Genomic DNA, 26,234 nt, shown 5'->3' on the forward strand with positions numbered 1-26,234 from the left:
TGTGAACAAACAAACTTACTTTATTACATAGATCATCTTCAAGTCATTGGACAGCAAGATCTGGACAATAGCGATGACACAAAAGTACAACTACAATGTACTCTTATTCAACAAACACATAAAACAAATAATACAAATGCACATGTTATTTACAAAATCCATAAATCAATCACTCCTCGTTTCTATAAATCCCTGTAAAAAAAATGGCAAATAGCAATGGCGGAGGTGAAAGTAGTCCTTTGTGCGAGTAGTGTGCCGAGCGAAACACGGATATGCAAAGAGCCCACCGCGGTATCCGCAAGGCGTTGGCATCGCAGAAATTTTCACAAGGATTCCTTTATCGGTATGAGAACAGGACAGGAGAGCGGGCAGAGTATGGAAGACATGCGCGCGTAACAAGGATGCATCACCTCCCTGGCCACAAGGAGCCATTTCATTTTTTGGTGACTGGAGACATCATAATTCTCTTGAGGCAATGTCTATTTTCCAGAAAATTCACATCATTAAACTGCTGCCTGTAGTAAAACGATGGTAGATTATAGTAGAGGTAAGATCATATAAATTTATTGTCGGTAATGATGTGGAGAGATTTGGCAAAAAGCTTCCTTGCTTCCAACCTTCATCCCACACTTTCTGCTCTTCCCTGTAATCATTGAAAATAGTACCCCTGATATCCATTTTTGTGAGACAACTACTGTATTTGGACAACAATCTCCGACGTTCCCAAGTCTAACAGATCATCATAAGAGGTACAACGACAACACCCGGGAAACGGAGAGCAGCCAGGCCGACAACATGGCTGCAGGGCCGGATCTTTACCACGGGCCATCTGGCTCTTCCCCCACGACAGGCTCGCCGCTGCGTCGCGTACGCGACTCAGTCGCTCCACCTCCGGAACCAGATCATGGGGAACGCCTCCAACAGTGAGGTCGGCTCGCTCTCCCGGATCCCAGCCCAGGTGGAAGAGCAGTGGAGGGTTGTGTTTGTGCAGGAGAGCCGTGAAACCGCACGACGAGTCGGGACTCAAGGAGCTAAGCGGGGAACCTGCATTTTGGTCAGGGTTCAAATGTATAATCGTTGAATCAACATGGTGTTCATGAGTACATCACATTATCTACACTTCCTTCAAAGTCACATTGGAAAATCATACAAAAAAAATGAGAAAGAGAAATCAAGCATTGCAAACCCTCGCTAAGACTTGTGTGGTTTTATTGGACGTATTTGTATTACCTTTTTGCATACATAGTCGAGGCTCATGGAAGAGTTAGTACATTGGTCGGATCAGAATGTAACAAAGAAAAATAGGGCGCGAAGCACACATGCATGGGGTGGACAACTTGGACACGGTGGACGCATGGGGTGTACAAGATGGATAACAGAAGGAAACTCAAAGGAGGGAAAACTGGAAAATTGGAAGGAGGAGGGATTGGGGTGGTGTTAACAAGTGTGGAAAAGATCATTGTTTTGGATTGTGGATGATCTGAGATGGTGGTGAGCAGCCGTCTTGAAGACCTGGAGGTAAGAATGAGTTTGAAGAGGATGTGGAAGTTGATACCACAGGTGGGAAAAAGAGGAACACATGAGAGGAGGTTAGCAGTGATTATGGATTTAGGTAGTTTCATGAGAAGGGGTTTGATGGTGGACCATGTGCGCCATGCAGCACCCTGGGGAGTGGGAGGAGGGAGGACAAAGCATGTAGAGAGCAGCGGTTGCAAGACCAGAAAGGAGGCGGTCGAAGACAGAGACAACCGACCTGTCTGCAATGGCGTAGTGATGGACTCATACACCCAGCATCAGCACGGGATATTCCAATGATTCCAAATCAAAATCAATTGTCTCTAATATATTCCAAAAATAAAATAATAACTAGAACTAGAATAAAATAAAAATAACTAACAAGAACGAGACCCTCTGACGTCACGACGTTGACTGATATGCCTTCACCCACATTATTACATCATTATTATACTTCTATCAAGTTTGATTTAAATCCATTCAGCTGTGCCCTAGTTAGCACATTTTTACCTGACATGTAAAAAATATATTGATACTTGCAAAATATACCCCATCACCCCACCTCCCCCAAAAAGGTTGCCATTGATCCAGCAAATTGTCCATTTCATCAAGATTAAAATTGATGATCTTGATCAAAGCTCAGGTCAATAGGATGAAAATTGACATGTTTTCAGATGAAAATTGATTTTGGAAGTTTGACCTCGAGTTGACCTTTGACCTTTTGACCTCAAATAGTTGGTTTCCCTATTTAATGACTGTGCAAATGCTGTTCAATTTTCAAGTCAATCGGATGAAAATTGACGGGTTTTCAGATGAAAATTGATGATTTGGAAGATTGACCTTGAGTTGACCTTTTACCTCAAAAATAGTTTCCCAATTTAGTGACAATATACAAATGCTGTTCAATTTTCAAGTCAAATGGGCATGTTAGAAATTTGACCTCCATATGACCTTTGACTTCAAAATCATAGGTTTCTCCAATTGTGACGACCTCTACACTTGGTGAAGTTTCATGACGATCGGTTTAGAATTGTGACCTGTAGGCGAGTGACAAACAGACAGACAAAGAAATATGTCGTGCATCGCACGATACTTGCGGAATCCCTAAAATAGGTTATCCCATCTCATCTTCAGTTGTCATACCCTTCCTCCCGCCCATGGTACACAGAATCTTGTGGTGAGGCTGTTGCCCAGAAACAACTTGCTTTCGTCTCCTGGAAAGGAAATCTCATTTCCTTTCACAAAGCCCAAAACAAGTGTGTGTCCACCCTCAGGAGAGCCAGGAAACAATATCTCTCCGTTCTCAAGACCGAACTCTCTTATCTGTCTCCCTCTTCCAAATCCTGGTGGCGTTTGGTCAAATCTGTTTCTGGTGTTTGTTCCCCCTCCATCCCCTCCCTCACCTCAAACGGCTACACGGCTGACTCCGCACGTGAAAAAGCTGAATGCCTCAACTCTGTGTTTGCCTCTAAATCTTGTGTCCCAAGCCCATCCCTCTCTGTACCCACCGTACCCAGTCGTACCCAGCTGCTCCTGCACTCTGTGTCCTTTCCTCCTGACAAGGTGGAAAGGTTTCTGTCAACCCTAGACTCCGATTCTGCAACTGGACCTGACGGCATCAGCCCACGGGTCCTAAAATCCTGTTCTTCCACTCTTTCACTCCCTCTCTCTGTTCTCTTCACCCTCTCTTTTGCTCAAGGTCATCTGCCATCTGCTTGGAAATCAGCCAACATCACCGCTTTGCACAAAAAAGGTGCAAAAACAGATCCTAGCAACTACAGACCAATCAGCCTTCTCCCAATTATCAGCAAAGTCATGGAATCCATCATTGCTTCAGATATGAAATCTTTCCTCTTCTCCAATGGCTTGATCTCTGATCATCAATTTGGTTTCAGACCTGGTCACTCTACTCTGGACATGCTGCTTCTGCTTTCTCAACAATGCATGGAGGTCCTCAATGCCAAACAGGAAATTAGAGCTGTCTCCCTCGACATATCACATGCCTTCGATACGGTCTGGCACCCCGCTCTGCTCACCAAACTCTCCTCCTTTGGTATCCATGGTAATCTCCACGCATGGCTGGCGGACTTCCTCTCTAGTCGGTCAACGTGTGGCCCTGAATGGGTTTCTCTCATCTCCTCTTCCTGTTCAGGCTGGAGTTCCCCAAGGCAGTGTTCTGGGCCCTGTGCTTTTTCTGGTCTTCATCAATGATCTCTCTGACTCTCTTGAAAATCCTCTCTATCTCTTTGCTGATGACTCTACTCTCTGTCGCTCAATTCCTCATCCCTCAGATCGGCAGTCTGCAGCCTCCTGAATCTCTGCAGACCTAGATAAAAGCACAGACTGGGCAAACAAGTGGAACATGTCTTTCAATCCTGACAAATCTCACACTCTTATGATGTCTCTCCGAAAAGACCGACTGGACAACCCTTCCATCCACTTTCTGAATAATCCTCTCCAAGAAGTTCTGTCACTCAAGCTTTTGGGTCTCACTATCTGCCATGATCTTTCCTCGGAAAACCACATTTCAAATCTGGCCTCCAAAGCCAGTCACCGACTGGGCATTCTGCGTCGTGCGAAGTCCTTCCTTGGCACACCTGAGCGCCTCACCACATACAAGGCTTTCATCCGCAGCTCGATGGAATACTGCTCTCCCCTCTGGGCTGGTGCTCCTGCCTCACACCTAGCTCGTCTTCACGCTGTTGAAACCAAAGCGTTCAGAATCATTGGAATCTCCCACGATGAAGCTAACTCCAAGGGCCTTTCACTCACTCACCGCAGGCAGGTTGGTGGTCTTTCCGTCTTCTACCGACTCCTCTCTGGCCTTGCCCCCCCCAGCTCTCTCTGGGCTCTGTCCCCCAAATATTCCTACAGGTCACACAAGATCTGCCTGCATCCCTTTTATGGTTAAACTGCCAAAATCAAGACTCTCTGCTCACCTTCACTCCTTCATTCCTCTTTTCTCCCGCCCTTGGAACAAGCTCCCTCACTCTCTTCAATCCCACTCCACCCTCCAGGTCTTTAAAACAGCTGTTCACCACCATCTCTTATCTTCCCCCATCCAAAACCTTGATCTTTTCTACCCCCGCTAATTTCACCCCAAATCCCCTTTTTTTAAATACCAACTTCTGTCCTGCAAGTCCTTGGTGTCCTTGTGTTTTATACTTCTCCCACCCCCCCCCCCCCCCCTTCCCACGCCTCGTCCCCCCAAGCCCCTCTCCCTCCCACACATCTCCCTGCTCTCAAATGTTGTTTGTGTGCTTCCCCTTCTCTCCCCATCTTGTCTTCCGCTCCCTCTTTTTATATACTTTGTTTGTCTGGTCGATTTGTTGTGAAATAAATGTTAGCTCTTTCACGAGCCTCGATTCAGTACACAAAAAAAAAGAAAAAAAAGAAGAAGTTGTTGGCCTATGATGACCTCAAAAATAATTTGTGGTTGAATTCAGTGACCTGGTATGCAAATCCTCTTAAATTTTCAAGTCAATCAGATGAAAATTGAGGATTTTAGAAGCTTGGCCTGTGTTGACCTTTTGGCCTAAGTTGACCTCAAAAATGGTTGGTGGTTGAATTCAGTGCCCAGATATGCAAATCCTCTTAAAATTTCAAGTCAATTGGATGAAAATTGAGGATTTTAGAAATTTGAAAAAAAGGGGTTGACCTTTTGACCTCAAAAATAAACAAGATTTTGTCGGACCACAAACCCCACCTTTTGGTGAAGTTTTGTGAAGATCGGTTTAATATTGTGACCTATAGGTAAGTATTAGTTAGCGGACAGACAAACACACACAAACCGGAGTGATCAACATACTTGATCAACAATACATTATACACCCATTACATTATACACCAATGCATTATACACCAATACATTATACACCAATACATTATACACCCATACATTATACACCCATTACATTATACACCCATTACATTATACACCCATTACATTATACACCCATTGCATTATACACCCATTGCATTATACACCCATTGCATTATACACCCATTGCATTATACACCCATTGCATTATACACCCATTGCATTATACACCCATTGCATTATACACCCATTGCATTATACACCCATTGCATTATACACCCATTGCATTATACACCCATTGCATTATACACCCATTGCATTATACACCCATTGCATTATACACCCATTGCATTATACACCCATTGCATTATACACCCATTGCATTATACACCCATTGCATTATACACCCATTGCATTATACACCCATTGCATTATACACCCATTGCATTATACACCCATTGCATTATACACCCATTGCATTATACACCCATTGCATTATACACCCATTGCATTATACACCCATTGCATTATACACCCATTGCATTATACACCCATTGCATTATACACCCATTGCATTATACACCCATTGCATTATACACCCATTGCATTATACACCCATTGCATTATACACCCATTGCATTATACACCCATTGCATTATACACCCATTGCATTATACACCCATTGCATTATACACCCATTGCATTATACACCCATTGCATTATACACGTGGTGGCCCTCCCCCCATCGGTGTTTTGTCGGTTTGGGTTATTTCCTTCGCTGTATTGCTTGTTTCTTTTATTTTATTTTCTCCCCCTCACCTCACCTCCCTAGACAAATAATTCTATATTGATTCTTTCTCTCCTCCCGGACACGTGCTTGTTCGCTCTCCTCCTCGTCTCGGCTTGTGCCCCGCCCCCTGTATCTCGTTTCTCTTCCGCCTCTGCTCCCTCCTTCTCAAATCCACGTTCTCGCTTGGAGACTTTTCCCAGATTGTTTTTCATGGTTTTCATGGTTCTGTTTGGATATTGTTGGAATATGTTTAAACTGCAGCCGTGAGACGCCGCCGCCCCCCCCCACCCCCCCAGAATTTTCATGTTTTAAACGTTTCCCAGTGTGTACCCTGGTCAGAATAGGTACACCGTATCCCTGCGTGTCGTAAGAGACGACTAAGAGGGTTGGCGTCAGGAAGGGCATCCGGCCATAAAAACATTGCCTCAAAAAGAGAACCATGACAGTTACAACTACATATTGGCAGGGTACAGCCCGAAGTGGAGATCGGTTTCTGAGGTTTGGGACATGGAATGTAGGGACAATGACAGGGAGATCAGGAGAAGTGGTGGAAGTATTGGTCAGAAGAAGAGTGGACATATGTTGTGTGTAAGAGACGAGATGGAAGGGAAGTGGTGTGAGAATGGTGAAGGATAGGCAGGGACAGAAATACAAGTTTGTGTGGCAAGGGTGCCCGGAGGGCGTGAATGGTGTTGGTGTCCTGTTTTCTGAGGAGTTTGTAGACAGTGTGGTGAGTGTGACTAGAGTGAATGATAGGTTGATGATGGTGTAAATGATGATTGGAAAGCTCTTGGTGAACGTCATCTCGGGATATGCTCCGCAGGTTGGTCGAAGCAATGAAGAGAAGGACAAGTTCTGGTGTGCGATAGAGAAGCTGATGGAAAACGTGAAAGATGAAGAAGTTCTTGTGGTGGGAGGAGACCTGAATGGACATGTGGGAAGGAGTATGGATGGTTTTGAGGGAGTTCATGGGGGTTACGGATATGGTGTGAGAAATGGAGAAGGTGAAAGGATTTTGGAGTTTGCTGATGGAGCTGATTTGTTGATTTGTAATACTCAGTTCCAGAAAGAGGATAATAAGCTTGTTACATACACGTCAGGTGGGTCGACGACAACCGTTGACTACCTGATGGTGCGTAGGCGAGATAGGGGGCACCTCCGGGACACAAAGGTGATCCCGGGGGAGGAGGCTGTTTCACAGCACCACTTGGTTGTCTGCGACATAAGGGTGAAAGGTGCGAGGAGAGCTCGGCGGGTGAAGTACCAACCAAGAATGAAGGTGTGGAGGTTGAAAGAGGTGACAGTAAGGGAGGCATTAAAAGAGAGGCTGAGTAGGGTAGAGGATGATGTGGTTGAGCTTGAAAGTGGTTGGATGTCAATGAAAGCTAGTCTGTTGGGAGCCGTTGGTGAGGTATGTGGATGGACAAAAGGACCACCGAGGCACTCGGAAACATGGTGGTGGGATGATGAAGTTGGAAAGAGGATTGACGAGAAGAGGAAGAAGTTCAAGGAGTGGCAGAAGGCGAAGGGTAGGGGAGCAGAAACAGCAGAGCATGAAAGTTATAAGGCAGCCAGGAAGGCTGCAAAGAAAGAGGTAGCAAAGGTGCAGGAGGCATGTAGGAAAATGCTCAGAGAACGCTTGGATTCGGAAGAGGGTCAGAAAGCAGTATTCAGGATTGCAAAGCACATAGCAAAAGAGAGGTGTGACGTGATGGGGGTGAGTTGCTTGAAGGATGAAGTGGGACAAATCGTTGTCGACCCAGATGGAATTAAAGGAAGATGGAAAAGATATATGGAAATGCTGTTGATTACAGAGAATGAATGGGATGGCAACATAGAGAGTAACCCAGTTTTAGGACCGGCAGAGAAGATAACTGAGAAGGAAGTTGAGGAAGCGATAAAAGCAATGAAGAGTGGAAAAGCGGGAGGGCCGACGGGAGTTGTGGGAGATATGTTGAAGGCAGCAGGAAGTTGGGGTGTGAAGAGAATGACAGAGATCTGTAATCTGGTGGTGAAAGAAGGCCGCATTCCAGTGGATTGGGAACTGAGTACCCTCGTCCCTCTATACAAGGGGAAAGGTGACCCTCTGGAGTGTGGCTCGTACCGAGCGATAAAGTTATTGGAGCATGGAATGAAGGTATTGGAAAGGGTGTTGGAGAGGAGGATAAGGAATAAAGTGAAGATCGACGAAATGCAGTTTGGATTTATGCCAGGAAGAGGAACGACAGATGCGCTTTTCATTGTGAGGCAGTTGCAGGAGAAGTACATGGAGAAGAGGAAGAAGTTGTTTTTGGGGTTTGTTGATCTGGAGAAAGCATTCGATAGGGTTCCACGCAAAGTATTGACATGGGCATTGAGGAAGTTAGGAGTGGAGGAATGGTTGATCAGAGTAGTGATGGCAATGTACAAAAGAGCGCGCACAGCTGTAAGGACGAAGGACGGGAACAGTGGTGAGTTTGAGGTGAAGGTGGGAGTGCATGAGGGGTCGGTACTAAGTCCACTACTATTTGTAGCTGTGATGGAGGTGCTGGCTCAGAACATAAAGGAGGGTTTACCGTGGGAGTTGTTGTATGCAGATGATCTGGTGTTGATTGCGGAAAGTATGGATGGACTGAAGGAAAAGATGAACAAGTGGAAGGAATGTATGGAGACAAAAGGTCTGAAGGTGAATATCGGAAAGACGAAGGTGATGGCAAGTGGTAAAGCATGTGGTGAGGTGGAAAGAACTGGGAAGTGGCCGTGTGCTGTGTGCAGGAAGGGTGTCGGAGTGAACTCCATTCAATGTACAATGTGCGCTGAGTGGGTTCATCAAAAATGTAGTGGTCTGAGAGGGTCATTTACCAGTGTGGCAGCTACATTCAAATGTAAGGTGTGCACAGAGGGAGCTGCAGATGGAGGAAATGTTGAGTTGGATCTTGGAGACGGCGTGAAGCTGGAAGGTGTGAAAACATTTTGCTACCTCGGAGACATGCTGAATGGAGAAGGTGGATCAGACTCGGCAACGGTTGCTCGAGTGAGATGTGCATGGAAGAAGTTTCGGGAACTGAGTGGCGTGCTGATGAGGAGGAGAGTGTCGCTGAAGCTGAAGGGAAAGGTGTATGCTGCATGTGTGAGAAGTGTTATGATTTATGGGAGCGAGACATGGGTAATGAACGTAGAGCAGCAACGAAGGCTGGAAAGGGTGGAAATGCGAATGGTTCGATGGATGTGCGGAGTATCGTTGAGAGAGAGGAAGACAAATGATGAATTGCGAAAGATGATGGGAATATTGCCTGTGATTGATGCTGTGAAGAGGAACAGGCTGAGATGGTTTGGTCATGTGTTGAGGAAGGATGAAAGTGACTGGTTGAGAAGAGTGATGGAAATTGATGTAGAAGGAAGTAGAGGACGGGGAAGACCGAGAAAGACTTGGCTAAAGATGGTGGAAGAAGAAATGCGGGCAAGGGGGTTAACAAGGAGAGATGCAGAAAATAGGGCAAAATGGAGAAGATTGTCATGGGGACCGCGCAAGGCTAACCCCCGCTCTAGCAGGGAAAATGGCCTTAAAATGCATGTTGTTGTTGTTGTTGCATTATACACAGATTGCATTATACACCCATTGCATTATGCACCCATTGCATTATATACCCATTACATTATACACCCATTACATTATACACCCATTACATTATACACCCATTACATTATACACCCATTACATAATACACCCATTACATTATACACCCATTACATTATACACCCATTACATTATACACCCATTACATTATACACCCATTACATTATACACCCATTACATTATACACCAATACATTATACACCCAATACATTATACACCCAATACATTATACACCCAATACATTACAGACCCAATACATTACAGACCCAATACATTACAGACCCAATACATTACACACCCATTACATTATACACCCATTACATTATACACCCATTACATTATACACCCATTACATTATACACCCATTACATTATACACCCATTACATTATACACCCATTACATTATACACCCATTACATTATACACCCATTACATTATACACCCATTACATTATACACCCATTACATTATACACCCATTACATTATACACCCATTACATTATACACCCATTACATTATACACCCATTACATTATACACCCATTACATTATACACCCATTACATTATACACCCATTACATAATACACCCATTACATTATACACCCATTACATTATACACCCATTACATTATACACCCATTACATTATACACCCAATACATTACAGACCCAATACATTACAGACCCAATACATTACAGACCCAATACATTACACACCCATTACATTATACACCCATTACATTATACACCCATTGCATTATATACCCATTACATTATACACCCATTACATTATACACCCATTACATTATACACCCATTACATTATACACCCATTACATTATACACCCATTACATAATACACCCATTACATTATACACCCATTACATTATACACCCATTACATTATACACCCATTACATTATACACCCATTACATTATACACCCATTACATTATACACCCATTACATTATACACCAATACATTATACACCCAATACATTATACACCCAATACATTATACACCCAATACATTACAGACCCAATACATTACAGACCCAATACATTACAGACCCAATACATTACACACCCATTACATTATACACCCATTACATTATACACCCATTACATTAAACACCCATTACACACCCCCATCAAGTAGTCTTGTTTCACACCAGGACTAGTTAGCTACTCTATAGCTCGAGCCGGTGCGTGCGGTATACAGACCTTCAGTGTAAAAGTGCGCCTTGTACTTCCTACTCCGCACCGCGTACACACCATGTTCCGGTGTCGGAGCGGATGGGTAATACAGGAACGTTTGCCGTCCACCCTGTGGATTTGTAAACACGCACCAGAATCATACACAACACAGAGTTGATCAACTATAGGCACACAGACACACCAGAGCTCATCCTGTTGGTGATGCTCATTACGGAAACCACCATAATGCAAACTTCAATTTCATTCACCGCAGGATCGTGGTCTCCATGAGCAGAACCACATCCACATTACATATTGTGCCAACTTACAGCCGTACCAGAGGTGAAAAGTCAGTCTGACTGTAAGCCTCAGGTTTGAGAGAGCTCCCTTACCGTGCCACTCCCGAACAGAACGGGGCTCAGGTCTGTGCCATCCAGCACAACCGGAAGCAGTCCCACTCCGGCCAGCCGGGCCATCGTCGGCAGCAGGTCCAATGTACTGGCGAGGGCGTTGGTGACTCCTGGAGCAAACGGGATTCCGTGATAATCCAACTCCATGCCGCATAATACGAGCAACGTTTGAGCTGTCTGGGCCTTCAACATCTGGAACTCTTTTGATGATTGTGCTTCTCTACCTGCTTCCTTTCCATTCGCAGTACATCCTGAGCACCTTTAACCATGCTCATCATCATCCCAGAGTTATCCAATGTGGTCTCCACAAGTACGTACACATGTTTAACAGTTATCAGCTGGGCTGACGAGAATCCCATACGAAATACAACAATCTATCCAAGACATCCGACATCGACATTGTTACTCATCATTCCTTATGAAGTAATCAATTACATCCCCTTAACCCTTGGGTGCAGTGTTTGGGCCTCGGAGGCCCATAAGGTTTTTTTGTTGATAAAACTATGTTGTACAATTTTTTTTTAGGAATGAGCCTCATTTTCACCAACTTTCATGTTGTTACACAAAATTCAGTGACATGAATAAATAAAAATTTAATTCAGGCTCATGGGAAAATCTTCATTCTTCACTTATAATCCGAAAATCCGACACGAATGCAGGCCTGGGGCCTTCGAGGCCCCGCATAAATGTTGTTGTACTACTATGTTATATCATTATTTTCTTGATATGAGTCATTATATGCTCCTATAACTTGGTTACAAATAATTCAGTGACAAAAATATGAAAATTAAAAAACTTTACACAAATACATTAGTGGGGCCTCCGAGACCCAATGGCTGCGTAGGTGTAGGATTTTGGACAGTTGTGGACATATACATTCTAAATAAAAGGATTAGTGAATCATATTTTTTGATCAAATACTCCTCCATGAGCATCAACTTTTTAGAGAGAAAAAAAGTTGAAAACCCCGGAACAATTTTTTTTTTGCAAAAAAACAAAAGAAAACATTCATTACTTGTATGGGATTCTTCCAACGAATAGGATCAATGAGTCACATTTTCTGAGCAAATACACATCCATGAGCATCGACTTGGATTGAAAAAGGACATGCAAGAAAAGAAATCTATAAAAAACAATAAAAAACATTACACGAATACATCCGTTGGGCCTCCGAGGCCCAATGTCTGACTTTATGTAGGATTTTTGATGCCTCCATTGAAGAGTAAAGAATACTTTAGGCTGTAGCAGTGAGAGCAATGCGAGTACCTGGGTGGACATGGCCCGGCCAATAAGCGATGGCCGGAACACGGACGCCACCTTCATAGGTCGTCCCCTTTCCACACTTGAGACAGCCTGCCTCACCACCACGATCGACTCGCTTCAATTCAGGCCTAGTGGGCAATAGTGTGGTGGGTGAAAATCAGCAAGAGGACGTCCCATATTCCAGTGACCTTTAACCTTTTGATCTTTCATCTCGAACTGTTATTGCCATTCACACTCGTTCATCGAATGCAGCAATACAAGGATTTCTGACAAATAATTAATTCAATTATGAGGCTATCATGGTGCAGGTGATATGGGGCCTTTACAACGGTGGATGGTGTGGACAAGTTTTTACAAAATTCATCCGAGAAGTGGAAAATAACAAAAGAGAAAAAGCAAGAGGGTGTACGACACACCGACACACACACGAGTAGAATAATGATCCACACCCATTGTCGCTGGTGAAAAAGACGAGGGTGTTGTTCTCGATGCCAAGTGTGCGCAGTGTGTCGAGAATCAAACCCACACTGTGGTCCAACTCGAGCAGCGCATCACCAAACGGTCCACGGTGCGAGGCATTGGTAAAGGCAGCGCTGGCAAATTGTGGGTAATGGGTGTGCTGTAACAACAAAACAGAGTCTAGTGCAAGCAAACAAACCCACACACAGGCAAATACTATAAAGTCCTATTTGAGTCGAGTACCATGAGCAAGTTTTCAGCATTACCCAGTTACAAACTTGCAGTGTCAAAACACAATGAAAAGTCGATAATTTCAAGTACAGAGCACTGAAGTCAGTGTGACGTGTCTGGAGTGGAGGCAACAAGTGCAAGCTCCAGGTATTCTCACATGCGATGCGTAGTAGAGCAGAAACGGTCGTCTGGCTCGACTTTGCTCACGCATGAAGTCCACGGCGGCCGCGTTGTACCGCGGGGTCAGGAGGGTCAGATCTGGTGGCTGCTCCAGAATACGGGTGCCAGACATCAACGGAATGGGTACGACACCGACGTCGCATACCCCATAACACGGCGTGACCGGCGGGAAGCATGTGAGGTTCATGCATGGGCCCTGGTCGTGGGAATAGGGCACGCCGAGCCAGTAATCAAACCCCTGATTAGTCGGAAGGTACTTCCCCTTGGCACCGTATCCCAAATGCCATTTTCCAATGGCGGCCGTTCCATAGCCAACGTTTCGGAGCATCTCAGCAACAGTCGTTTCATTCAGTGGGAGACCGCCGCGTGAACCTGGGTAGAAGACCCCAGGAAATACTCCAGAGCGGATCGGAAGGCGACCAGTCAGCAGGGCTGCCCTTGGAGGGATGGTACGGGTTTGACAAGGTGATAACAGGAAGGAACAAGGTTATTGCTTTAAGGTATATACCCTCTGTGCATGACCAAAACCTCCGCGCATGACCAAAACCTCCGCGCATGACCAAAACCCCCGCGCATGACCAAAACCTCCGCGCATGACCAAAACCTCCGCGCATGACCAAAACCTCTATGTATGATCAAAACCTCTATGTATGACCAAAACCTCTATGTATGACCAAAACCTCTATGTATGACCAAAACCCCCGCGCATGACCAAAACCTCCGCGCATGACCAAAACCTCCACGTATGACCAAAACCTCGATGTATGACCAAAACCTCTATGTATGACCAAAACCTCTATGTATGACCAAAACCTCTATGTATGACCAAAACCTCTGTGTATGACCAAAACCTCTGTGTATGACCAAAACCTCTGTGTATGACCAAAACCTCTGTGTATGACCAAAACCTCTGTGTATGACCAAAACCTCCGCGTATGACCAAAACCTCCGCGTATGACCAAAACCTCCGCGCATGACCAAAACCTCCGCGCATGACCAAAACCTCCGCGTATGACCAAAACCTCCGCGTATGACCAAAACCTCCGCGCATGACCAAAACCTCCGCGCATGACCAAAACCTCCGCGCATGACCAAAACCTCCGCGCATGACCAAAACCTCCGCGCATGACCAAAACCTCCGCGCATGACCAAAACCTCCGCGCATGACCAAAACCTCCGCGCATGACCAAAACCTCCGCGCATGACCAAAACCTCCGCGCATGACCAAAACCTCCGCGCATGACCAAAACCTCCGCGCATGACCAAAACCTCCGCGCATGACCAAAACCTCCGCGCATGACCAAAACCTCCGCGCATGACCAAAACCTCCGCGCATGACCAAAACCTCCGCGCATGACCAAAACCCCCGCGCATGACCAAAAACCCCGCGTATGACCAAAACCTCTATGTATGACCAAAACCTCTATGTATGACCAAAACCTCTATGTATGACCAAAACCTCTATGTATGACCAAAACCTCTATGTATGACCAAAACCTCTATGTATGACCAAAACCTCTATGTATGACCAAAACCTCTATGTATGACCAAAACCTCTATGTATGACCAAAACCTCTATGTATGACCAAAACCTCTATGTATGACCAAAACCTCTATGTATGACCAAAACCTCTATGTATGACCAAAACCTCTATGTATGACCAAAACCTCTATGTATGACCAAAACCTCTATGTATGACCAAAACCTCTATGTATGACCAAAACCTCTATGTATGACCAAAACCTCTATGTATGACCAAAACCTCTATGTATGACCAAAACCTCTATGTATGACCAAAACCTCTATGTATGACCAAAACCTCTATGTATGACCAAAACCTCTATGTATGAGCAAAACCTCTATGTATGAGCAAAACCTCTATGTATGAGCAAAACCTCTATGTATGACCAAAACCTCTATGTATGACCAAAACCTCTATGTATGACCAAAACCTCTATGTATGACCAAAACCTCTATGTATGACCAAAACCTCTATGTATGACCAAAACCTCTATGTATGACCAAAACCTCTATGTATGACCAAAACCTCTATGTATGACCAAAACCTCTATGTATGACCAAAACCTCTATGGATGACCAAAACCTCTATGGATGACCAAAACCTCGATGGATGACCAAAACCTCTATGGATGACCTCGAGGTGTGAGCAAAAGATTCAACGTGTACCGTGACCTTGGGAACTCAGGAAAAGGGAACGAGTTAGAGAAACTTGCCTCGAGGGACTGCAGATGGGGCTGCTGCTGTAGAAGTCTGTGAAGCGAAGTCCTGAAATGGCCATTTGGTCCAAGTTCGGTGAAAGCGTGGTCGGATGACCATAGCATCCAAGGTCACCAAATCCAAGATCGTCAGCAAATACGATTACGAAGTTCGGTGGCTGTGCAGACACGGCTCGCAGTCCCGGCACACCGACCAAGGCGAGGACGACAAGAAGCCCGAGCAGGCCGTGGATGATCCCGGACATGGCTGTGTTGTCAAAGAGGCTGCAAAGACCAGGTTACTGAAGGAGTCTGACGTGCACAAAAGCCAACCCCGAGACCCGTACAATTTCAGCGACTACTCTTACGTTGTCATTTATCCACACTTCATTTTGCTTATTGCAAATACCATTCATTATGTTAATGTCAAACACCTCGACGCATGAAATGTCCTTCAATGCCAATTGTGGAGCTTTTGTTTCACGAGAAACACCGGCTCCTTCTGGGAGCAGCCTGGGGGAGTTAGGAAGGTGGTGGGACAAATGTATTTTGTGCCTTGGCTAATAATCCCGTCTGCAGCGGGGGTCAGTGAACCACTTGCAATGTGGTACGTGTACGGGGGAATTTTTTTCTTTGCGCCCATGACCTTGTGCTGGGTACTACCAACAGGTATGCAAAGTTTGGTGGAGATCAGCCCAGCCCTATTTGTTTTCTAAGATTTTCAGACACACAGAGAAAATTGCCTTTTTTAATACCAGCAAAAGTACCCGTCACCTCGCTGACCGATTTTATTGAAGGACAAATGTTGTCCTTCACAAATATTCTGCTCTATTCACTCTATCCTTTGCCTGAAGTAATCTTCCATCTGCTTGGAAGTCAGCTAACATCACCTTCATCAAAAAAAACCTTGCTGCTTATAAATGGCGTGAGCAAAAATCACTTCCGCTTCGCTACAAATCTGTGTTGGACGATTTGGTTTGAACCTCCGTTTAAAATGAGTGAAATGAAATATGTTGCAAATTTGGAATTATTCTCACTCAGATTTCAACATCAACGTAATGCGGATTATCAGGTTGTTTAAACTTTCTTTATACAACAAGATGATTTGTAATATCGGATACCATGGGATGGCTCTGTACGATACACATTTACAAAGAATCGGGGTCCTCCCCCCAACTTGAACCCCCCCCCCCCTCCCAGATATGGTACCCAGACAGAAACCAGAGTTGGGGTACCCTAAAAAGCAACATGCAAATGTCAAAAAGATGCCCAACTATTTTTGTGAATTGTTGGCAGCAGACGAATTCTTATTCTTTAGGATGTTCTGAATCAGAATAACTTTGGTTCCATGTTCATTGCACATTGAGGTTTATTTTGAGCTCAATCAAACAGACAGACAGACAAACAGACAGACAGACAGACAAACGGACTCAAAGGCAATACCCTCTCCTCTGGCGCGGGTAAAAAGACATAAAATGTCATGGCCCCCGTGGTTTTAATAATTCTGCTGTATGGAGTTAAGGGCCGTCAGTCGGCCATCTTTGTTCGGATTAGAAAACAAAATCTTCTGCATATTTATGCTCTCATGTATTGCCTTTGTGCCAAGTTTGAAAAAAATTGGTCCATGCATGTCGTTAAATCGTTGGGGACACATTTAAGTATCAAAATGGCCGCCATTCAGTCATCTTGTATCTGATCTCGAAAAACATGAAGTGCACATGCAAGCCATCATTCCTTATCTGTGTGCAAAGTTTGAACAACACCAGTAAATACATGTCCGAGAAATGTTCGAGGACGTGTTCAACATCGGGTTTTTTACAACTAAAATGGCCGCCAGTCGGACATCTTTGCTCGCATCGCGAAACATAATGATGTACATTTGTATACCATCATGTGTTGTCTTTGTGCCAATATATGAACAAAATCGGTCCGTACATCTCTGAGATATGGCTGCGGACGCATGCATGCACGCACGGACGGACAGACGAGACCCAATCCTTAATCCAAGACTCAGGACTCAGGATTAAAAAGTTTTAATTAAAACAAAAGCCGCGTCGATGTTACACAATGCCTAGATGCAGCTGTGCCTATAACGTCGATGTTATAGGCACAGGACATTCCTATTGATTCGATTACTTGATGTTATTTTTGTGCAAAGTGAAAATATATCTCGGCAATTTCCCGTGTGTGGCAACACGTGAACGAAGCTATGCTCCTCTCTCCACATTATTGTGACGACGTAGAAATTAAATATTTCATCGTGACGATTGTCATCAAATGGACGAATTTTTAATATATCTCGGCATTTTCCCGTCTGTTATTTCGGGCGGTGTTTGACTGACCATGCCGCGATTTAAAAAAAATATATCTCGATGGACTTGAAGTTACAGGCCTTTGAGAATTCATTTCGTTCTATAAAGGGCAACTTTCATCGGATTTTCTTCCCGTTTTTTTTCAACCGAGTCTAAAACTATGTTAGCGACTGTGAAAAATGAAATGATATATCGAATTTGATTTGAAATAAAACTGTGTGAGAGAGGAAGACACCACGGGCCTACAAAACAGGCCTCAAAGCTATGCGAGTTAATAAAATGGTGGATATTTGTTTATATGAAGGCTCTCCCAGAATGGGTGGAGCTATGGTTCCCAGAATGGGTGGAGCTTTGAGGTTTTGTCTTCTCTGCAAGAACAAGAAGAAGAAGAAGAAGAAGAACAACAACAACAGCAGAGGGCACTATGAGCAGCGTCTGCGACGCGGCTAAAAATAAGAAAGGTGCTTCGAACCAGAAGTAAAACTACATCCACTCGGCAAATTTGAGCAGACCCGGTCTCATGAGACGTTGACCCGCTTCACAGCCGGCTTCCTCGGGCCAATTGACCCTGAGCCTCGGCACGTACCGGGTATTTATTCACAATGTGACAGATGACACAGACAGACAGGTCACGCGTCGGTGCTTGAGGTCAGATGGAGGAGTTTTTTTATTTTTGCAAACCTCAAGCAAATAAACATCAAAGCATATCATTGATGGGCTGCCCTGCTCTTTGTTTTTGTTATGACTTGCACGTGATATTTTGTTGCACGAGTGTGTGTGAGCACGAGTGCGCGCTTGTTGGTGTCGTTGTGTTTCCGGGGCACGGACATGGGTGGTTTCCTGTCTGGGTTGGGGACAAGGGTGGTTTCCTGTCTGGGTCGGGGACATGGGTGGTTTCCTGTCTGGGTCGGGGACATGGGTGGTTTCCTGTCTGGGTCGGGGACATGGGTGCTTTCCTGTCTGGGTCGGAGACATGGGTGGTTTCCTGTCTGGGTCGGGGACATGGGTGCTTTCCTGTCTGGGTCGGGGACATGGGTGGTTTCTTGTCCGGGTTGGGGACATGGGTGGTTTCCTGTCCGGGTTGGGGACATGGGTGGTTTCCTGTCCGGGTTGGGGACATGGGTGGTTTCCTGTCCGGGCTGGATGTGATGAGGTGTGGGTTGTGTGATTATTGGAGTTTCCGTTGGATGTGGTGTTTGGGAGAGTGTTGTTGTTGTTTGTTGCTCACCTTATCCAGCTGTTTGTGCCACCCAGTTTTCGCCATTTGCATGGCATGTGTGTTGTGTGGGTATGTCCACAGTCTCCCCAGTTAGACAACTCTCTCAGCTCTTCACATGCCATGCTATCAATCTGTGCTGTTTGTTGGACATTTGTATCCAGAACACGGGTCCCATCAAAGGCAGATTTTGTGGCCAGATTTCACGCATTGACGTGTTATAGCTGACTGGGTCACCTTTCCCAGTCTAATTGCTCTATCATGTTCATCTTGCCTTTGTTTCAGATTTCTTGCAGTTTCACCAATGTATAATTGGTCACAATCTCCGTATGATTAATGGTAACATACTCTGGATCTGTCACCAGTTGATATTGTAGCCTTCAGTTTTGAAATCCCATTGGGGATGGTGCGTAGAGGCTTGTAGGCCACACCAATCCATGCGCCACGTGCTATCTTGGCAATCCTTTCAGAAAGGCCCGGGTAGTACGGCAGTACACAGTGCCCGAGCCTGTCTGTCTCCTTCCGTTCTGTCTGTTCTGGTTCTTTCAGGATAGGAAGCATCTCTGCTACACGCATTTTGAGAAAAACTTCTCCAACTAATCTGATTTCTTTCATTCCATTGGCTTTGGAAGATGACAGACCAGGCCCGAGCTGCCAAGTCCGTTTTACACTGCGTTTGTAGGAGATTGGGTTGCAGGAATTAAAATCCAGTAATCTGATGGGTGTGAGTTGGTTTCTTGCAAACCGACGTCTTCAGGTATCTATCAGACTTCCGGTGTACCTGCACATCCAAAAAGGCCAATTTGTTTTCTTTTTCCATTTCGATTGTAAAACTGCCAGGGAACACCCAGCCAAGTTACCTACAAGAAGTGCAATAGTTGTAGTTTTATGCTCTAAAACACGTGTTATGCTCCATTTGGTTGTACTGTTTATAAATTGTAATACAACGTACAAGTCGACGTTTACAAACTCTTTCCATCCGGTTTAACATTTTCCGAAATTACGAATCACCTCCGCAAAGTAAATAAATCCGTGTTATTAATTTTGGGGCTGCCGGCTGCGTATCTCTTATCTTATCCGATAGTTTTGTAAATCTTCGAACAGATGAGGCAAAATGCATTCTGTAATACGGAAATCGCCCATGATAGGCCCAAGTGATTGATTAAGGGTTTTGAAGAAGAAGACAAAGAAGAGGAACACAAACTAGTCTCTCACTCACAGATAGTGATGAAGAGGCTTCTGCAGAGTTGTTAGGGTTAGGGTTCTTTTTAATTCTGTTTTATGGAAATGTCCTTAATATGTCTCCGTTTATGCCTATATTAAGGTTTTGTTGCACTAAGCATCTTTGTACTTTTATTAATTTATTGTTAATATTATTCATATTCATTGAATGGAGAAGGTGGATCAGACTCGGCAACGGTTGCAAGAGTGAGATGTGCATGGAAGAAGTTTCGGGAACTGAGTGGCGTGCTGATGATGAGGGGAGTGTCGTTGAAGCTGAAGGGAAAGGCGTATGCTGCATGTGTGAGAAGTGTTATGATTTATGGGAGCGAGACATGGGTAATGAACGTAGAGCAGCAACAAAGGCTGGAAAGGGTGGAAATGCGAATGGTTCGGTGGATGTGCGGAGTATCGTTGAGAGAGAGGAAGACAAATGATGAATTGCAAAAAATGATGGGAATAGAGCCTGTGATTGATGCTGTGAAGAGGAACAGGTTGAGATGGCTTGGTCATGTGTTGAGGAAGGATGAAAGTGACTGGTTGAGAAGAGTGATGGAAATGAATGTAGAAGGAAGTAGAGGACGGGGAAGACCGAGAAAGACTTGGCTAAAGATGGTGGAAGAAGAAATGCGGGCAAGGGGGTTAACAAGGGGAGATGCAGAAAATAGGGCAAGATGGAGAAGATTGTCATGGGGACCGCAAGGCTAACCCCCGCTCTAGCAGGGAAAATGGCCTTGAAAATGCCTGTTGTTGTTGTATTCATATCATTATTTTGCAATACAGTAATGTTAATAGTATTATTAGGCTATTATTACCTCCGCCACCAAAGGTGGATGGAGGTTATGTTTTCACCCCTGTCTGTCTCTTTGTCTGTCTGTTACTTGCTGGAAAAAATTCCGGCAAGTATGTTGGTTTGTCTGTCTGTCTGTCTCTGTTTGTTCGCAGTACTACGTCTACACCATTGCACGGAGAATCGCCAAACTTTACACATATATTTGTCTTGCCCTGGAATAGACTGTGCACAATTGATGACGTCATCGGTCACGTGGTTCAGACGCCATCTTGGAAAAACTGAAAAACGTAGCACCTCTATATCTCCGAAAGTGCCGAATAGAAAAAATTGAGACATGGCTCATTGTAAAGAACTCTCCATGGGGAATAAAATGTTAATGATGACATCATCGGTCACGTGGTTCGGCCGCCATATTTGTCCGAAATGGGCGATAAAAAAGTAAATTCCGGCAAGTCCTCGGTCTCTGACTGATTTTTCATCTGTCTGTCTGTTTGTCTGTTTGTTCGCAGTACGTCTACACTATTGCACATAGAATCGCCAAACTTTACACACATATTTGTCTCGCCCTGAAATAGACTGTGCCCAATTTTTAATTCGAGGCCCAAGGCCTCCATTATGACATCATAATTGGACTAGTACAAAACTTCATCCAATCAAGATGCAATTTCTTGAGCGCCACGTCGGCATAAACTGGTGGAGAAAAAAAATAATGACGTCATCGGTGACGTGGTTCAGCCGCCATCTTGGAAAAACCGAAAAACTTTGCACCTCTATATCTCCGAAAGTGCTGAATAGAATCGTGCCATGATGGCGGGGAGTGGTTGGCAAATCAAAAAAAAAAAGTACATTCCAGCAAGTCCTCGGTCTGACCGATTTCTAGTTTGTCCGTTTGTGAACAAGATATGTCAAAAAGCTGTGGACAGATTCTGATGAAATTTGGCAGAGAGGTAGTGTATGTGACAAGGACTAAGTGATTTGGTTTATGGTGAAGATCCAGATTCGGCTCCGGTTAGTAGAATTTTAAAAGTGATTTTTCACCATTGGGAGATAGGGCCAAAAACGATACAAAGCAGGATATCTCAACAGGTTATGGACGGATTTGGACAAAACTTGGTGGACCGGTTGGGTGTCTGACTAGGACGATTCGATTTTGGTGAAGATGTGAATATGGATTCGGATACGATAATTATTTAATTTTCAAGCGATTCTTCACCATCGACTGATATTAAAACCGATACATAGCACGATAGCTCAAAAAAGTATGGACGGATTTGGACAAACCTTGGTGGACAGGTTTGGGTGTGTGACAAAGACGAATCAATTCGATTTTGGTGAAGATCTGAATATGGGTTCCGAAACGAGAATTATTTCATTTTCAAGTGATTCTTCACCACTGAGAGATCGGATGAAAAGCGATAAATATCATGATATTTTAAAAAAAGTTATGGATGAGTTATGAATAAACTTGGTGAATGAGTCGATTAGGTGACAAGAACAAACTGATTAGATTTTGGTTCAGGTCCGAATCCAGATCGTCCTATCAGTTGGATACAACAACAACAACAACAACAACAACAACAACAACAACAACCGGCATTTTAAGGCCATTTTCCCTGCAAGAGTGGGGGTTAGCCTTGCGGGCCCCATGACAATCTTCTCCATTTTGCCCTATTTTCTGCATCTCTCCTTGTTAATCTCGTTGCCCGCATTTCTTCTTCCACCATCTTCAGCCAAGTCTTTCTCGGTCTTCTCCGTCCTCTACTTCCTCTACTTCCTTTTACATTCATTTCCATCATTCTTCTCAACCAGTCACTTTCATCCTTCCTCAACACATGACCAAACCATCTCAACCTGTTCCTCTTCACAGCATCAATCACAGGCTCTATTCCCATCATCTTTCGCAATTCATCATTTGTCTTCCTCTCTCTCAACGATACTCCGCACATCCACCGAACCATTCGCATTTCCACCCTTTCCAACCTTCGTTGCTGCTCTACATTCATGACCCATGTCTCGCTCCCATAAATCGTAACACTTCTCACACATGCAGCATACACCTTTCCCTTCAGCTTCGACGACACTCCCCTCATCATCAGCACGCCACTCAGTTCCCGAAACCTCTTCCATGCACATCTCACTCCAGCAACCGTTACCGAGTCTGATCCACCTTCTCCATTCAGCATGTCTCCGAGGTAGCAAAATGTTTTCACACCTTCCAGCTTCACGCCGTCTCCAAGATCCAACTCAACATTTCCTCCATCTGCAGCTCCCTCTGTGCACACCTTACATTTGAATGTAGCTGCCACACTGGTTAATGACCCTCTCAAACCACTGCATTTTTGATGAACCCACTCAGCGCACATTGTACATTGAATGGAGTTCACTCTGACACCCTTCCTGCACACAGCACAGGGCCACTTCCCAGTTCTTTCCACCTCACCACATGCTTTACCACTTGCCATCACCTTTGTTTTCCTTCGTGCTTAGTATGAATGACCCCCGGGTGGTGCTTCGTGTGCATGACTCCCAGGCGGGGTTCAGTGTGAATGACCCCTGGGCGGTGTTTCGTATGAATGACCCCCAGGTGGGGCTGTGTGAATGATGGTGGTGGGGGGTGATGGGGGAGGACGGGGGTTGAGGGGGTGGTGGTGGGTGCATGGGGGGGGGGGGAAGGGGTGGGATGGATGGTGGCGGAGTGGGGTGAAGGGAGGGGGGTGGAGGGGATGGTGGGGGAGAGGTGAATGGAGGGGGGGGGGTGGGGGAGAGGTGAATGGAGGGGGGGGGGGGGTGGGCAGGGGGTGACCGATTTATTAATATTCTCTGGGGTGGTGTTAGGTTCGAACAGTCCTTGACTAACAAACAAATAAATAAGTAAACCGTCGGAACCCAACACTAACACTAACAGGTGCACTCACCACGGCCAAGCACACCGGTTGTCGGAACAGACGCGAAGACCTCGTGCGATTTAAATGCTGTTGCGGAGCTCAGGACGTCGCCGTCGCTGTTGTCGCTGTCGTTGTTGTCGCTGTCGTTGTTGTCGCTGTCGTTGTTGTCGCTGTCGTTGTTGTCGCTGTCGCTGTTGTCGCTGTTGTCGCTGTTGTCGTCGAAATCTCAGTCCTCGGTTAAGACAGTTTGTTACCTACACAAGATTGTTATGAGAGCAGAATGAGTTCCGAAAGCCTCACAACTCAATCTGACATGCCATCACATGACAATAAAAGAGGACCATTCCCATTATTCCTTCTCACATCGTCACGTAAATCATCACCAACGTCGATGGACGGCCTGAGATTTATACACCGCTCTGAAACCTTCTCGCTTTCCAAACTTTTTTAAATCTAATAAACAGGGAACAAACCACAAATAATAACACAATTAATGATCGTTAAATAAATTACAAATCTGTGAGCATGAAATAAAATATTTAATAAGAAGAACCGTAGCCTACATACCAAAAACGCTTAGGGCACACCACAACTTTTAAAAAGCGCCAAACGACATGTACATCTATTACGTACTTAATTGGATTTACTTGTATGTGGAGACTTGAAGCAACTTATTTTCCGGGTTAGGGTGAGTAGTTAGAGTTAGGCATTTCGAGAGCGGCCGAGTGCTCTACAAGCCGCTTGCCAACGGAACACACTCATGGTGTTAAATTAATTAATTCAAGTGACATGCAGCACCCTGTTACAAAAGAAGTTGTGTTCGCAGCTTCGTAGATCGTACAAAAACTGGGTGCACGTGATCACTCCCTCCCCCCATCCGATAAGGGAGCTTATGCGTTGGCGCATAGTCCGTCAGTCAGTCAGTCCATCAGTCAGTCAGTCAGTCCATCAGTCAGTCAGTCAGTCAGTCCACCAGGCAGTCAGTCCATCAGCCAGTCAGTCCACCAGCCAGTCAGTCCACCAGTCAGTCAGTCAGTCCATCAGTCAGTCAGTCCATCAGTCAGTCAGTCCATCAGTCAGTCCATCAGTCAGTCAGTCAGTCCATCAGTCATTCAGTCAGTCAGTCCATCAGTCATTCAGTCATTCAGTCCATCAGTCATTCAGTCAGTCAGTCCATCAGTCATTCAGTCAGTCAGTCCATCAGTCAGTCAGTCAGTCAGTCAGTCAGTCAGTCCATCAGTCAGTCCACCAGTCAGTCAGTCATTCAGTCAGTCAGTCCATCAGTCCATCAGTCAGTCCAGCAGTCGGTCAGTCAGTCCATCAGTCAGTCAGTCAGTCCATCAGTCAGTCAGTCCATCAGTCAGTCAGTCAGTCAGTCCATCAGTCAGTCCATAAACACTTGCAACTTCTTCTCCGAAACCGCTGATGGGATTGCGACCAAATTTGGCACAAATGATATTTCTTGTGTTGTGGCGGGCACAAGGGGCAATAATTCCGCGCACCAGTGGGTGGCGCGAGCGTCCAGGCGGGGGACGAAAGCACATGCCCCGCCTTTCGACCGATCGGCCACGCCCGGGGACTAGGCGTGGCCTCGGCACATATATGCGGGCTCTAAGCTCGAGCCCGCCCAGTGCTGAAGTACGAGCTTTGAATAAAGACTCTTTGTTATACCAACGCGTTGTGGCCTACCTCTCTGGCAATCGAGTCGTGTGTGCACAGCACCACACTGGTGACCCCGATTGGTTCAGCCGTTGCTGACCACCGAACGCGCCATGGCTACCAACGCCGACGCAGTCAAACTCCTGGAGTTTTGGGAAGCGCACGCCGACGTTTGCTTTTTGCAAGCCGAAGCTCAATTCCAACTCCGGAGCATAACGGCGGCCGAGACCCGGTACGACCACGTGGTCGCCGCCCTCGGGACCGGCACTGCCGCCCGAGTCGTATCCATCCTTCGGCGCCTGCCGGGCGACAACAAGTACGAGGCACTCAAACGTCTCCTCATCGCCACGTTCGGGCTCACGGAGATCGAACGAGCCGACCGCCTCCTGGACCTTCCCGCCCTCGGCGACACACGACCATCCGTCCGGATGGATTCCATGCTGTCCCTGCTCGGAG

General features: G+C 45.4%; 2 protein-coding genes across 11 annotated transcripts in view; both read right to left on the reverse strand.

Annotated features, from left to right (window-relative positions):
- ARSA (arylsulfatase A) lies at positions 1–24,557 on the reverse strand. Of its 10 annotated transcripts, none has more exons than XM_078778001.1 (9): positions 24,483–24,549; positions 24,150–24,373; positions 15,711–15,977; positions 13,453–13,912; positions 13,055–13,224; positions 12,609–12,733; positions 11,325–11,452; positions 10,960–11,062; positions 1–1,044 (listed from the first exon to the last, which is right to left on the reverse strand). In XM_078778001.1, the coding sequence occupies exons 3-9, from the start codon at positions 15,956–15,958 to the stop codon at positions 692–694; spliced, it is 1,587 nt and encodes a 528-aa protein (XP_078634127.1). In that variant the 5' UTR covers positions 15,959–15,977; positions 24,150–24,373; positions 24,483–24,549; the 3' UTR covers positions 1–691. The 10 variants fall into 10 exon arrangements, with proteins under 10 accessions (XP_078634127.1, XP_078634487.1, XP_078634086.1 ...); XM_078778361.1 differs by having other exon boundaries at positions 1–1,664; XM_078777960.1 differs by having other exon boundaries at positions 11,325–11,569.
- LOC137416241 (DNA-directed RNA polymerases I, II, and III subunit RPABC3) overlaps positions 1–26,234 on the reverse strand; it is an 890,838-nt gene that overhangs the window by 143,955 nt on the left and 720,649 nt on the right. The gene's annotated exons all lie outside the window — the stretch shown is intronic.

Source organism: Myxine glutinosa, chromosome 1 (genome assembly GCF_964187855.1).
Source record: "Myxine glutinosa chromosome 1, kmMyxGlut1.1, whole genome shotgun sequence".
NCBI lineage: Eukaryota > Metazoa > Chordata > Myxini > Myxiniformes > Myxinidae > Myxine > Myxine glutinosa.

Coding starts and splice junctions, on each gene's coding strand:
- ARSA (XM_078777960.1), bottom strand. CDS start 15,958: ATGTCCGGGATCATCCACGGCCTGCTCGGGCTTCTTGTCGTCCTCGCC. Junction 11,570..12,608: donor GCCGGGCCATGTCCACCCAG/GTACTCGCATTG, acceptor ATGGAAAGGAAG/CAGGTAGAGAAGCACAATCA. Junction 11,063..11,324: donor TTCTGTTCGGGAGTGGCACG/GTAAGGGAGCTC, acceptor ACAAATCCACAG/GGTGGACGGCAAACGTTCCT.